Genomic DNA, 12642 nt, shown 5'->3' on the forward strand with positions numbered 1-12642 from the left:
TGTTTGTTACAACAGGAATGTGTGTGTAAATGAACAGAAAAGGATGGTGTGAAACAGACGAGGAAGAGCCTGCAGACCAAACACAACTCATGTCTCCTGTCTCTACTTTTCTGTATAAAACAGACCCCATGGATGGCCTGTACCATGTTCACGGCTGTGGTGTGAAAGACGAGTGAAAGAAGTAAAGACAGTTATGCTGGAGTAACTGTTATTGTTCCAGCCCCTCTTATCAGATACCTGCAGGGCATCCCAGACGGCTCAGAGCATTTCACACCTTGACTGAACAAACCCAAATGGGTGAATGGGTGGGTCAACAACTCTCTGAGGCCTCAGGAGAGGTTAAAAACCCGAGAAGTCACCAGAAGTCAGTCAGAACCGCAGGACGAGAGGAAAAATGTCTTCAACCTTGGGTAAGTCCTGGCTGCCTGCTTTTTAGCACTTAGATGTTCCCTAAACTTAAGTTATTCTTCTTACAAATGTACAAAGTGATTCTTTTAATTCTTCAATTTAATTTAGTTTCTCATTGCATTGTTGCTCATACATTTGTGATGTTTGTACCTTTCAGATATTCAGCAGCTGTTACCAATCAAAGAAGAACTTGATGAGTGGAGCCCTGATATGGAGCAGCAAGTCCAGCTCCTCAGCATAAAGAAGGAAGAGGAGGAGGAAGCTGACATCACTGATTTCCCGCTCGCTGCTGCTGCTGCGGTGAAGAGTGAAAATGAAGAGAAAGTGCACTCACTGTTTCATCATGTTAAAAACGAATATAAGGACGAGGAGGAGCCTCAGACCAGCAGCTCAGGTAAAAAAAAAGCAACTTAAAGAAACTGTGAACTATGAAACTGCAGCAACATTTTTTCTCTGTGAGGAATCATATATTTTATATTTTGTTAGTGTCCGTTGTGGCTGTCTTAGTTTCACTTCAGTGTTAGTTTTTATTATTAAAGTATGGGGGGTATTTTTTAGGGCAAGATTTAAGAACATGTGATGAAATCCAGACAGCTGAAGACACTACTAGCAACCATCACGATGCCCCGGCCAGCTACCGGCTCCTTTCACCGCTCCAGCCCAACACACCAACCTACACATCTATGCAACGTCCCCAGCAAATAGAGTCTGTGTTCAATGTCTTCTATAATGAAGGTATGCTTTCATCACAATTTCATTGTGATTATAACTTCTAAATACTCATTTATATTGTTAGATATCATCATATTTTGATTTTTTTAGATTCCAGAGAGTCTGTGAGGCAACAGGATTTCATTTATAGGTGAAAGGGATAAACCTGTAAACAGTATGAGCAGACTGAACTACTTAAACCTGAATTCAAAATGTGAAGCCATAACTTATGGATATACTTGTTTTTCTCACCACAATGTTTATCCAGATTATCACAAGCCAGTAGTCTCAGTTTTATTGTTCTTTTCAACAGATGCAGCCTTCCAAAAACTGCTAACCTTGTTGACAGAGCTGACCAGAGAAGTCAGGGACCTCCGTGAGGAGGTCAGAGCTCTCAATCAATCCTGCAGCAATGAACCTCTTGATGCTGGGGGTTTGCCTCTGGATTTGCCTTTGCACAATATGGATGAGCTGAACAATGCAGAGGCAACTCTGCAGTTACCAGAATCATATAAAACAATGGTATGTTCCTAAAGGTTATGCAACTTTTGTAACTCAGAACTTCATAAATTATCCAATTTGGTTAAACTGCTTAAAAATGTCCTGCTGCTGTATGTCCTGCTTGAATATAGCAGCAGGCTGTCATTGGAAGATCCAGCAAATAGGAATTGAAATACATTTCACTGCAGATATTTCAGTTAATTCCTTTTAACTTTGGAAAATTAGGCTTTGGGAAAAAAAATAGTTACGTCGCTTTCATCTATTTCATGGTGTCAACACACATGCATAGTCATGCACATTTAAAACATAATTAAACATTTTTTTTTAAATATCTTGATAGGTGAGATGCTTTTCTTTGATTGGAGGGACCACACTGGAGGTGCGAGTCCGCCGTATACTAGCCTATGTCATTACAAATGAGCTGGCCTCTGGACTTAACTGGGCTGGGAGGAAAACTAAGGACCAGACCAAGCAAAAGAGGGCATTTAAAGAGACAGCGCTCTGCAGATGCATTTTTGGTAAGTATTTATTATTGTTTATTGTAGTTTTATGAGCCTTCAGTGAACAGTAGAGGGATCAGTTGAAGTGCTAGGATACCTGGCACACCATGCTAAGACCTGCCAAATTCAGCTAATATCTTTTTGGGAATCAAAAATATTATTTTACATCTATCACATCACATTTTTCATGATTCAACTTGACAGTTTAATTATGTATTTGGGACCACTGAATTGGAGTAACAGCCAAAAATTTCTTTGGACAAGCCAAGCCACCATGCTGAGATTTCTTCACAGGCACCTTAAAGCCCACTTACATCTAATCTCAATAGGTCACATGATAGGGTGAGGCAAGGTCCTCACAATGGTTTCACCCGAAGCCTCTGCTGATAACGACCCACACCCTTTTTCACACCTTGAAACAGTCACCCTTCATGCGATGAGATACATAATGAATAGTGGGTCGTTGACCTTCTTAAAGGACTGTTCGCACTAGGGCTTAAGTACTTGGGATTCTCAACCATTTGATCTTAGAACTGAAGAAGCTTCTTGGATGAGAGGCGAAACGTCTTCAAGAAACTAGTCTAGTTTTTTTCCCCCAAGCTTCTTAGATTTCTCTGAAGATGGTCAGGCACAAGGACTGGGCTGAAAATGAGCAAAAAAGAATCAGAATCAGAAAGGGTTTTATTGCCAAATGTTGAGAAGGTTTACATTACATTAGGAAATTGCTTTGGTACTTAGTGCGAAACACTGTACTGTAAAACAAACACTTAAATCAACATAAAAATAAAGCTTAAAAGTGCTAAGCAAATAGATATATATATACATAAATGCAGGTGATGATCCCTGCTAAACTCTTTTGACAAGAGGTTGTAATTAAGCCTCTCTTTTTTCTGTTTATGTTTTTGTTTGTCTTTGTCCTAGATGGCCTGACTCAGCAGGTGGGGGTAAATGCAGTTTCTGAGTTTGCCTTCGCCCAAGCAGTGCAGAAATGGCTCTGCTGTGCTCCAGATCGGATGGGTGGTGCAGGACGCAGGATATCCAGCCCCATCCCAGAGTAAACTAAATACAATGACTTGTAACGAATACATTTAACAAAAAACGTTTTGTTTTGGGGGTTTTTAATAAATTGGTTTTTTATTGATGCAAAGATGTCTATTGTCTTTTTTTTAATTACATAATGCCCAATGCTTCATATTATAGGCATGTTATTATGGACATAATAAATTGTAAGATAATGTTCAACATATAATGGTTATCCTGTTTTTAGATCATACACAAACGTCTTTTTCACAGGTTTAAGTATTTATGGTCATTTGCAGTGGTTTAGTATTGACTGAAATACCTGTTAAGTCCTGTTGATTTTTAATCATGATTTCACGGTTGTTTCAAAAGAAACCAAGGGTGCAAAAGTGGTGGAAAATCAACATCAGAGTTCAACACTGATTCAATATCAGACTCTAACATTGTTTCAATATTGACGGTGTTTGAAAATTTGATGTAAAATCAATGTCAAATTTCAATGTTGATTCAATGGAATTGCCTCAGAATCAGAATATTTTATTAATCCCTAAGGAAATTATGTGGGTAACAGTTGCTCCAATACAGTAACAGTAACAGACTAAACTATTTAAACAATAAAATGTGGTAAAAATTTACAATTTAGGATATAGCACTAATATATACAAATCACTCAATAATAAATATCAAGGATTAACAGGTGATTATAAAAAATATCAAGAATACTGACAGGAGTATTACAGAGTAGAAAAGAGCGTGTGCAAAAGAGTGTAACTATTGCAGTGTTTACAGTGTGTTAGATGGAAGAGTTGTACAGGAAGATGGCCACAGGCAGGAATTACTTCCTGTGTCGGTCAGTGGTGCTTTTTGGTAATCTCAGTCTCTCACTGATCATGCTCCTGTGGCTAGCCAGCACGCCACGGAGTAGGTGGGAGGTGTTATCCAGCATTGTCTTTATCTTGGACAACATCCGACTGTCCGACACCACCTTAAGGGAGTCCAGCTCCATCCCCACAACATTGCTGGCCTTGCGGATCAGTTTATTCAGTCTGTTGGCATCTGCAACCCTCAACCTGCTGCCTGATATTGATTTAACATTATTTCAATGAATATTCGCTATCTGTGAGAACATCTTACTATTCATCACTGATTGAAGAAAATAAGAACATCTGCAGCCAGGCTGACAAATGTTGAGCCAACCATCCCTTCATCATTAACTAGTAATGACTTCATGAACTTCACAAATAAAATTTTAACCATTAGAGAAAAATTACCCATAATCATCTCACAGATGTAACATTATCTACAGCTACTTTCAGTACCATTGATATTCAGTTAGACTCTTTTTCTCCAATTGAATTTTCTGAGTTAACTTCAATAATTACTTCCTCCAAACCATCAACGTGTCTTTTAGACCCCATTCCTACAAAACTGCTCAAAGAAGTCCTGCCATTAATTAATGCTTCAATCTTAAATATGATCAACCTATCTCTAATAATTGGCTATGTACCACAGGCCTTCAAGCTGGCTGTAGTTAAACCGTTAGACCCAGCTGTCTTAGCTAATTATAGGCCAACCTCCAACCTTCCTTCCATATCAAAAATCCTTGAAAGAGTAGTTGTCAAACAGCTAACAGATCATCTGCAGAGGAAGGTTTCAGAGCTCATCACAGCACAGAAACAGCTTTAGTGAAGGTTACAAATGATCTTCTTATGGCCTCTGACAGTGGACTCATCTCTGTGCTTGTCCTGCCAGACCTCAAATCAAATCACTTTTGTTGTCACATCACATGTGCAGGTACACTGGTACGTACCAGGTACACTGGTACACTGGTACATATTCAGTATATGCATTACTGAATATTTATACTAAATATGTAGTACACGTGTGTGTGTGTCCGGTGGGGGGGGGGCGGTATACATATATATAGAATTAAATAAAATAAATAATAAATATGTATATAATAAATATATACAGAGGTCAGCAGTTGGATATTGTGCAAAACAAGTGGCAGTTATGTACAGTGTGGAGTGCATAATGTTGAAGTTCCGGTAAGTGAAGGTGAGGCGTCTATGAAGTGGTCAGCAGTCTGATGGCCTGATGGAAAAAGCTCTCAGTCTGCTGGTTCGGGACCGGATACTGCAGTACCTCCTGCCTGATGGAAGTAGTCTGGACAGTTTATGGCTGGGGTGACTGGAGTCTTTGATGATCCTCCCCACTTTCCACAGCCACCGCTTCCTGTACATGTCCTTGACGGAGGGAAGCTCACCTCCAATTATCCTTCCAGCACACCGCACCACTCTCTGGAGAGCTTTGCAGTTTAAGCGGTGCTGTTGCCATACCAGATGGTGATGCATCCAGCGAGGATGCTCTCAATGGCAACCTCAGAGCAGCGTTCGATACTGTTCACCATAATATCCTATTAGCGCAATTAGAGCATGCTGTAGGTATTACAGGTACTGCGCTGCAGTGGTTTGTATCATATCTATCGAATAGACTCCAATTTGTTCATGTAAATGGAGAGTCCTCTTCACACACTAAGGTCAGTTATGGAGTTCCACAGGGTTCAGTGCTAGGGCCAATTCTGTTTACATTATACATGCTTCCCTTAGGCAGCATCATTAGAAGACATAGTATACATTTTCACTGCTATGCAGATGACACCCAACTCTATCTGTCCATGAAGCCAGGTAACACACACCAATTAGTTAAACTGCAGGAATGTCTTAAAAACATAAAGACCTGGATGGCCGCTAACTTTCTGCTTCTTGGGTGGCTGTAGCTCAGGTGGCAGAGCAGGTCAGCCACTAACCAGAAGGTCGGTGGTTTGATCCCAGGCTGCTCCAGGCTGCATGCCAAATATCCTTGGGCAAGATACTAACCCCATGTTTGCCTACTGGTGGTGGTCAGAGGGCCCGGTGGCGCCAGTGTCCGGCAGCCTCGCCTCTGTTAGTGCGCCCCAGGGCAGCCGTGGCTGCAATGTAGCTTGCCATCACCAGTGTGTGAATGACTGAATGTAGTGTAAAGTGCTTTGGGGTCCATAGGGACTAAGTGAAGCGCTATACAAATGCAGGCCATTTACCATTTCTTAATTCAAATCAAACTGAGGTTATTGTACTCGGCCCTGAAAATCTTAGAAATATGGTATCTAACCAGATTCTTACTCTGGATGGCATTACCTTGGCCTCCAGTAACACTGTGAGGAAACTTGGAGTCATTTTTGACCAGTTACATTTGTGCAACATCTCTAAAATTAGAAATATCCTGTCTCAGAGTGATGCCAAAAAACTAGTTCATGCATTTATTACTTCCAGGCTGGACTACTGTAATTCTTTATTATCAGGATGTCCTAAAAACTCCCTGAAAAGCCTTCAGTTAATCCAAAATGCTGCAGCAAGAGTCCTGACAGGGACTAGAAAGAGAGAGCAGATTTCTCCTGTTTTGGCTTCCCTTCATTGACTCCCTGTTAAATCCAGAATTCAAAATCCTGCTCCTCACATACAAGGTCTTAAATAATCAGGCCCCATCTTATCGTAATGACCTTGTAGTACCATATCACCCTATTAGAGCACTTCGCTCTCACACTGCAGGCTTACTTGTTGTTCCTAGAGTATTTAAAAGTAGAATGGGAGGCAGAGCCTTCAGTTTTCAAACTCCATCTCTTTCCATAAGTCTTACAGACTCGTGACGCACGTACACGCCATTTCTGTGTTTCAGAAATGTTCGGAGAGGTGTCCGTGGCTTAAGTTCATCTGGACTCGACTATTTCAACAGTCTTTCTTCAGGTGTGAGTCTGTCACTGTTCACTCAACTATAGATGGTTCAAAAAGCACAGTTATTATCTGGAACATGGAAGCAAGACCACATATCTCCTGTACTGGCTGCCAATCAGCTTCAGAAATTATTTTGCTGATTCTTTTAAGGGTTGCACAGTTTAGCACGTTCTTACCTGTCTGACCTTTTCACTAGATCACCAAGGTCTGCAGATGCTGTGCATTAAAATACTGTAACTGCTGACTTTAACTAATTTAATTACATGTAAATCTTCTGTGTATTTTTGGTATGTAAAGATTGTAAACAGTGGTGCGTAAAAGTGGTGGTGTACTTGATTGATATACATTAAAATTATACCACATTTTCCTTAATGATTAAATAAACCCATTTCAGCTACTCAGAATTATTGCTTCCTGTTGACTGAGGGTGAAAGATCATTTTTTGAGTGTGTGAACCAAACTGAGCTGAGGTCAGGACCCCAAACTCCATCTGCACCTGAATGTAGAAACACATCAGAGCACAACAATTGGCCCATTATGGCCTGATAAAGTTTCACTCATGTGCTTTTAATGCCTCCCACTGCTGCTGGGTGTGTCAGAATTTAACACAAAGGCAAAATGAGTGAATCAACGACTCTCAACGACCCGATCAGATCAATAACTGCCGCCCTACACCAGCTCTAGAGATTAATTTAATTATCTTTTTAGACGCTCTAATCAGCATACGTGACATCAGGCACCACAAAGGTTGGTCATTTTTAAGGTTGACCTGTTGACCAACAGATGACGGGGAGTTTTCATTCATTCTGTTGTCTAAAACAACTTCCTGCTCACATTAACACATAGCTGAGGAAATGAAATATTGCTTTTGTGTAAATGATTTAAGGATTACATTAGTACTTGGACTAGTTATAGTGGACAGGAAATATTTGCATTCAATGTAATGTCCAGTTACGTTCAACCCCTGCAGATTTGGAAACTAGGACACTGATACAAATGGCTTCAACAGCATCTTCAGCAGATAATGAAGAACCTTTGTTCCAGTGATTACATTAACATTTAAGTGATCACTTTCAGTTTACGGCTGTGGTGTGAAAGAAGTAACGACAGTTATGCTGGAGTAACTGTTATTGTTCCAGGAAGCTGGACCCTGCCCCTCTTATCAGATACCTGCAGGGCATCCCAGACGGCTCAGAGCATTTCACACCTTGACCGAACAAACCCAAATGGGTGAATGGGTGGGTCAACAACTCTGAGGCATCAGGAGAGGTTAAAAACCCGAGAAGTCACCAGAAGTCAGTCAGAACCGCAGGACGAGAGGAAAAATGTCTTCAACCTTGGGTAAGTCCTGGCTGCCTGCTTTTTAGCACTTAGATGGTCCCTAAACTTAAGTTATTCTTCTTACAAATGTACAAAGTGATTCTTTTAATTCTATCACTACTTTCACCATCATCTGTTCAAGACCTAACCTAATTTCTTCCACAAAACGTACCAAGTTTAGAAAATAACTTAACATTTATACTTTTTCTGGAGGCTTCTTTTTAAAACAAAGTAGAAACCTTTTATTTTTAATAGTTGCTGAGATGAAGTGATGCAAAACCATCAGCATACACGTGATCTTGTCCTGTATCCTGATGTTTACCAAAGAAACATCATGCAGGCGGCTTTGCTAATGACAGAAACATCCAGTTTGAAGCTCCAGTCAGTGTACGATAACGATAAGTAACGGCGATAACTCATTTTCCTAATGAGTAAAGAAACTTTGATTGTGTTTCAGGGCCACACAGAAGAATTGAATTTAGTTTCTCATTGCATTGTTGCTCATACATTTGTGATGTTTGTACCTTTCAGATATTCAGCAGCTGTTACCAATCAAAGAAGAACTTGATGAGTGGAGCCCTGATATGGAGCAGCAAGTCCAGCTCCTCAGCATAAAGAAGGAAGAGGAGGAGGAAGCTGACATCACTGATTTCCCGCTCGCTGCTGCTGCTGCGGTGAAGAGTGAAAATGAAGAGAAAGTGCACTCACTGTTTCATCATGTTAAAAACGAATATACGGACGAGGAGGAGCCTCAGACCAGCAGCTCAGGTAAAAAAAACTATGAAACTGCACCAACATTTTTTCTCTGTGAGGAATCAGGTTTTATATTTTGTTTGCTTCTGTTGTGGCTTTGTTAGTTTCACTTCAGTAATGTTATTATTAAAGTATGGAGGGTATTTTTTAGGGCAAGATTTAAGAACAAGTGATGAAATCCATTGAATACAGTCACCTCACTAATTTGATTTGTTTTATTTTAGTTTCTCTTAGTTTTAACTTTGACCCAGTTAATTTAGTTGGCTGTGATTAGATTGGATGATGTAATTGGAAACCAGTGTCCCCATACACCCAGCATTTTGGCTTTTTTAAAATATGCTCATCCATCTGTGTGTACCTTGCAGGTGTCCATCATGTGTTTGATATTAAAGAAGAGGTTTCCCATGAATGGAGCCCGAGTGCGAATGAGCAGGACTCAGACTTCTTCCAGGAAGAAGAGCAGGAACGCTGCATTGGCCAGGATGGACTGCAGGAGGATGACAGACGTGCAACAGCTCCCAGAACCTTTCCGATGCCAATATTCAGTGTTGCGTCCCGCAATGCATTTCAACGCCTCAAACTTGAACAGAGAGAAAAAATCAAATTCTGCGTGCAAACCAGGATATCTGTGAAGAAAACCTTCAAAATGCTTCAGGAAGTTTACGGCAGCAAAGCAATGAGCCGATCAAGATGCAAAGATTGGTATTTATGCTTCAAAAATGGCAGAACATCCGTCGATGATGAAACGAGGTCAGGGCGACCCAGCACGAGCACAACTCCCAAGCACATCCGAGAAATCGATCGACTTGTGCACCAGGATTTACGGATCTCCATGAGGGAGATTTCTGCCATTCTCAACGTGTCATTCGGAACGGTCCAGGCGATCCTGACGTCCACTTTGAACCTGCACCAAGTGGCTAACAAGTTTGTGCCCAGGCTACTGACTCCCGAGCTGAAGCAAAATCGTTTACAAACCTGCAAGGATCTCTGTCAACAGACGCGAGATGACCCAACGTTCATGTCCCGGATCATAACTGGCGATGAAAGCTGGGTGTATGGCTGCAAGCCTGGAAAAGCAAGGAAGGTGAATCCGACAAGGAGCAAGATCAAGGTCAAGCTCATCGTCTTCTTTGACATTCACGGGGTGGTGCATCGGGAATTTGTTCCCGACGGTCAGGCGGTTGATGCCCCGTTCTACCTCAACGTTATGACGCGTCTCAGGAAGAACATCGAGGCCAAACGACCTGAACTGTGGCAGAAAGGCGACTGGCTGCTCCATCACGACGACACACCCGCCCACAACGCACTGAAAGAGTGCCATTATTTCTGCTACACCGACACAAATCTCATTCTTCACCCACAGCACTCACCAGATTTGGCCCCCTGCGACTTCTTCCTCTTCCCCAAAATCAACGCCAAGTTGAGGGGACATTTTTTTGACACAGTGGAGGAGTTCCAGCATGCGTCGCTGATAGTACTGGATTCACTGGGAGAAGAGGACTTCCACAGAGCTTTCACAGCGTGGCAGCAGCGCTGGGTGTGGTGTGCTGCTGTGCAAGGCAACTACTTGGCAGCGAATGGTGGCCAGATTTAAACTGAATCCATATTTTTGTATATTTGTTTCATATTTTTAGTATTTTATTCTTCTTTTTTTTTTTAGCATGAATATTAGCATGCATATTTACTGATGTTTGATCTTATTATATATAACTTTTTTTAATGACTGTATGTTTAAGTAAAGTGAAAATGGTAGGTGGTACATTCCCATTGTAAATATGTCAGCATGTGCATATTTACAATTGGATCACTTTATAAAATGTAAACAAAAACAGAACAACAAGAAAAAAGAGAAGGATGGGTCTTATTTGTCATGATCAGAGCGATCCAATATTAATTCCCCAGATCCTCTGAATCTTTTGATGAAAGGTGGTGTTGATGTTTAGATTGTCAAAGTCTTCAGTTTTACATTGATAGTTATTCTGAAACTGTTCCACAACTTTTAGATGTGGGTTTTTATTGTTGTTGTTGTTTTTTTTTTTGCAGACTGGTGAACCTTTACTTGAGAAATGTTTTTTTTTTTTTAAATTCCAGTCATGTTGTTGACCTGTTGCTGTAATTAGTCACGAACAATTCCTCCAGCTGTTTATTTTTAGTCCCTCTTGCTTTTCCAGCCTCTTGTGTCCCTCGCGCAGCCTTTTTGAGATGTGCTGCTGCCATAAAAGCCAAACTGAGCGAATATTTTTCATCTCAGGTCAAACATTTGATGTATTTTGTTGTGTTCTTTTGTGAATAAAAATATGGATTTGTGAGATTCGGAAGTCACTGCATTCAGTCTTTATTTTACACAGCATAGGTTTAGTTTGTAGTTTGCTGGGCTCTGGGAACATAATAGAATATAATAGAGGGTAGATTTTGCAAGAAATTCATTAAGTGACTGTCAGTAGGACTGAGTACTGCTCCCCTCACACTCCTCTTCCACATAATGAGGAAAAAACTCTCCTGTGTCCAAACTGGACTAAAGTAAAAAACACACACACTGTAACTGAAACATGATGGACCAACACAGAAAGACAACCATTCATTCTCACACTCATATCCAATTTGGAATTGCCAGGCATTCTAATCCAAGCATGTCTTGACTGTGGGATGTCCAGAGCCCACAAAACCCGGACCCTGTTACTGTGAGGCAGCACTGTTTACCACCGCTCTAACATGTCAGCCTAAATTACTGTCCGTACTTCTTTTGTTTTTTGTACACAAATAAAAACATTTTTTATATATTATTTGCAAGATGATACTTAATCCTCTGAACTGTGTGAAAAATAATTTAAAAATAAGCAAATGCAAACGTATCATGTAACCTGGTGATATATATATGTGAGACCTGCCCATATTTGAACAGTCATATGCAGAGATTTTCTTCATGTGGTACAAAATCACAACAACTGTTGCATCAAGGTCCTTTATATTGTGAGGTAAAGACCTTAAAACAATACAAAGGAAACCCCAACTATCATATGACCCCTATTAGCAAGCGCACATAGGGGTCAAGGAAAAACTCCCTTTTACAGGAAGAAATGGTAAATGGCCTGTATTTGTATGGCGCTTCACTTAGTCCCTATGGACCCCAAAGCACTTTACACTACATTCAGTCATTCACCCATTCACACACTGGTGATGGCAAGCTACATTGTAGCCACAGCTGCCCTGGGGCGCACTGACAGACACTGGCGCCACCGGGCCCTCTGACCACCACCAGTAGGGTGGAGTGAAGTGTCTTGCCCAAGAACGCAACGACTGAGACTGTCGGAGCCGGGGCTCAAACCAGCAAGCTTCCGATTACAAGACGAACTGCCAACTCTTGAGCCACGATCGCCCCTCCAGTAGCTCAGGCAATCAGCCCAACTTTGAAACAAATGAATCCCAGCATTTTATATCTGCAGTCTATATCTCCAGACAATCTGAACAAGGCTACAAGGGAAACAGCTCAGGGAAATGGGACACAGGTGAAGTCGATCAAGACAATAACAGAGGGGTAGCAAAAGTCAAAGCCACAAGAGACGACTAACTATCAAAGCAAAAGAGGAAATAACCCAAAAGATAGCAAGAAAGCACAGAGACAAGAAACTACCGCTGACCACGAAACACTGACGATGCAG

At 41.1% G+C, this 12642-nt stretch overlaps 2 protein-coding genes across 2 annotated transcripts; both read left to right on the forward strand.

Annotated features, from left to right (window-relative positions):
- Nucleotides 1-364: 364 nt before the first annotated feature.
- LOC120441371 lies at nucleotides 365-3226 on the forward strand. Its single transcript, XM_039616052.1, has 6 exons — nucleotides 365-410; nucleotides 566-802; nucleotides 967-1143; nucleotides 1433-1641; nucleotides 1961-2138; nucleotides 3042-3226. The coding sequence occupies exons 1-6, from the start codon at nucleotides 395-397 to the stop codon at nucleotides 3176-3178; spliced, it is 954 nt and encodes a 317-aa protein (XP_039471986.1). The 5' UTR covers nucleotides 365-394; the 3' UTR covers nucleotides 3179-3226.
- A 4979-nt stretch (nucleotides 3227-8205) lies between these two features.
- On the forward strand, nucleotides 8206-10577 carry LOC116324713. The gene is made up of 3 exons (XM_031745428.2): nucleotides 8206-8251; nucleotides 8762-8998; nucleotides 9349-10577. The coding sequence occupies exons 1-3, from the start codon at nucleotides 8236-8238 to the stop codon at nucleotides 10575-10577; spliced, it is 1482 nt and encodes a 493-aa protein (XP_031601288.2). The 5' UTR covers nucleotides 8206-8235.
- The last annotated feature ends 2065 nt before the right edge of the window (nucleotides 10578-12642 follow it).

Source organism: Oreochromis aureus, linkage group 8 (genome assembly GCF_013358895.1).
Source record: "Oreochromis aureus strain Israel breed Guangdong linkage group 8, ZZ_aureus, whole genome shotgun sequence".
NCBI classification, from domain to species: domain Eukaryota; kingdom Metazoa; phylum Chordata; class Actinopteri; order Cichliformes; family Cichlidae; genus Oreochromis; species Oreochromis aureus.

Excerpts from the sequence above, each read along its gene's own strand:
- LOC116324713 (XM_031745428.2), top strand. Across the intron at positions 8,999-9,348 it reads GCCTCAGACCAGCAGCTCAG|GTGTCCATCATGTGTTTGAT; the intron begins GTAAAAAAAACT and ends TGTACCTTGCAG.
- LOC120441371 (XM_039616052.1), top strand. Across the intron at positions 803-966 it reads GCCTCAGACCAGCAGCTCAG|GGCAAGATTTAAGAACATGT; the intron begins GTAAAAAAAAAG and ends GGTATTTTTTAG. Across the intron at positions 1,144-1,432 it reads CAATGTCTTCTATAATGAAG|ATGCAGCCTTCCAAAAACTG; the intron begins GTATGCTTTCAT and ends TCTTTTCAACAG.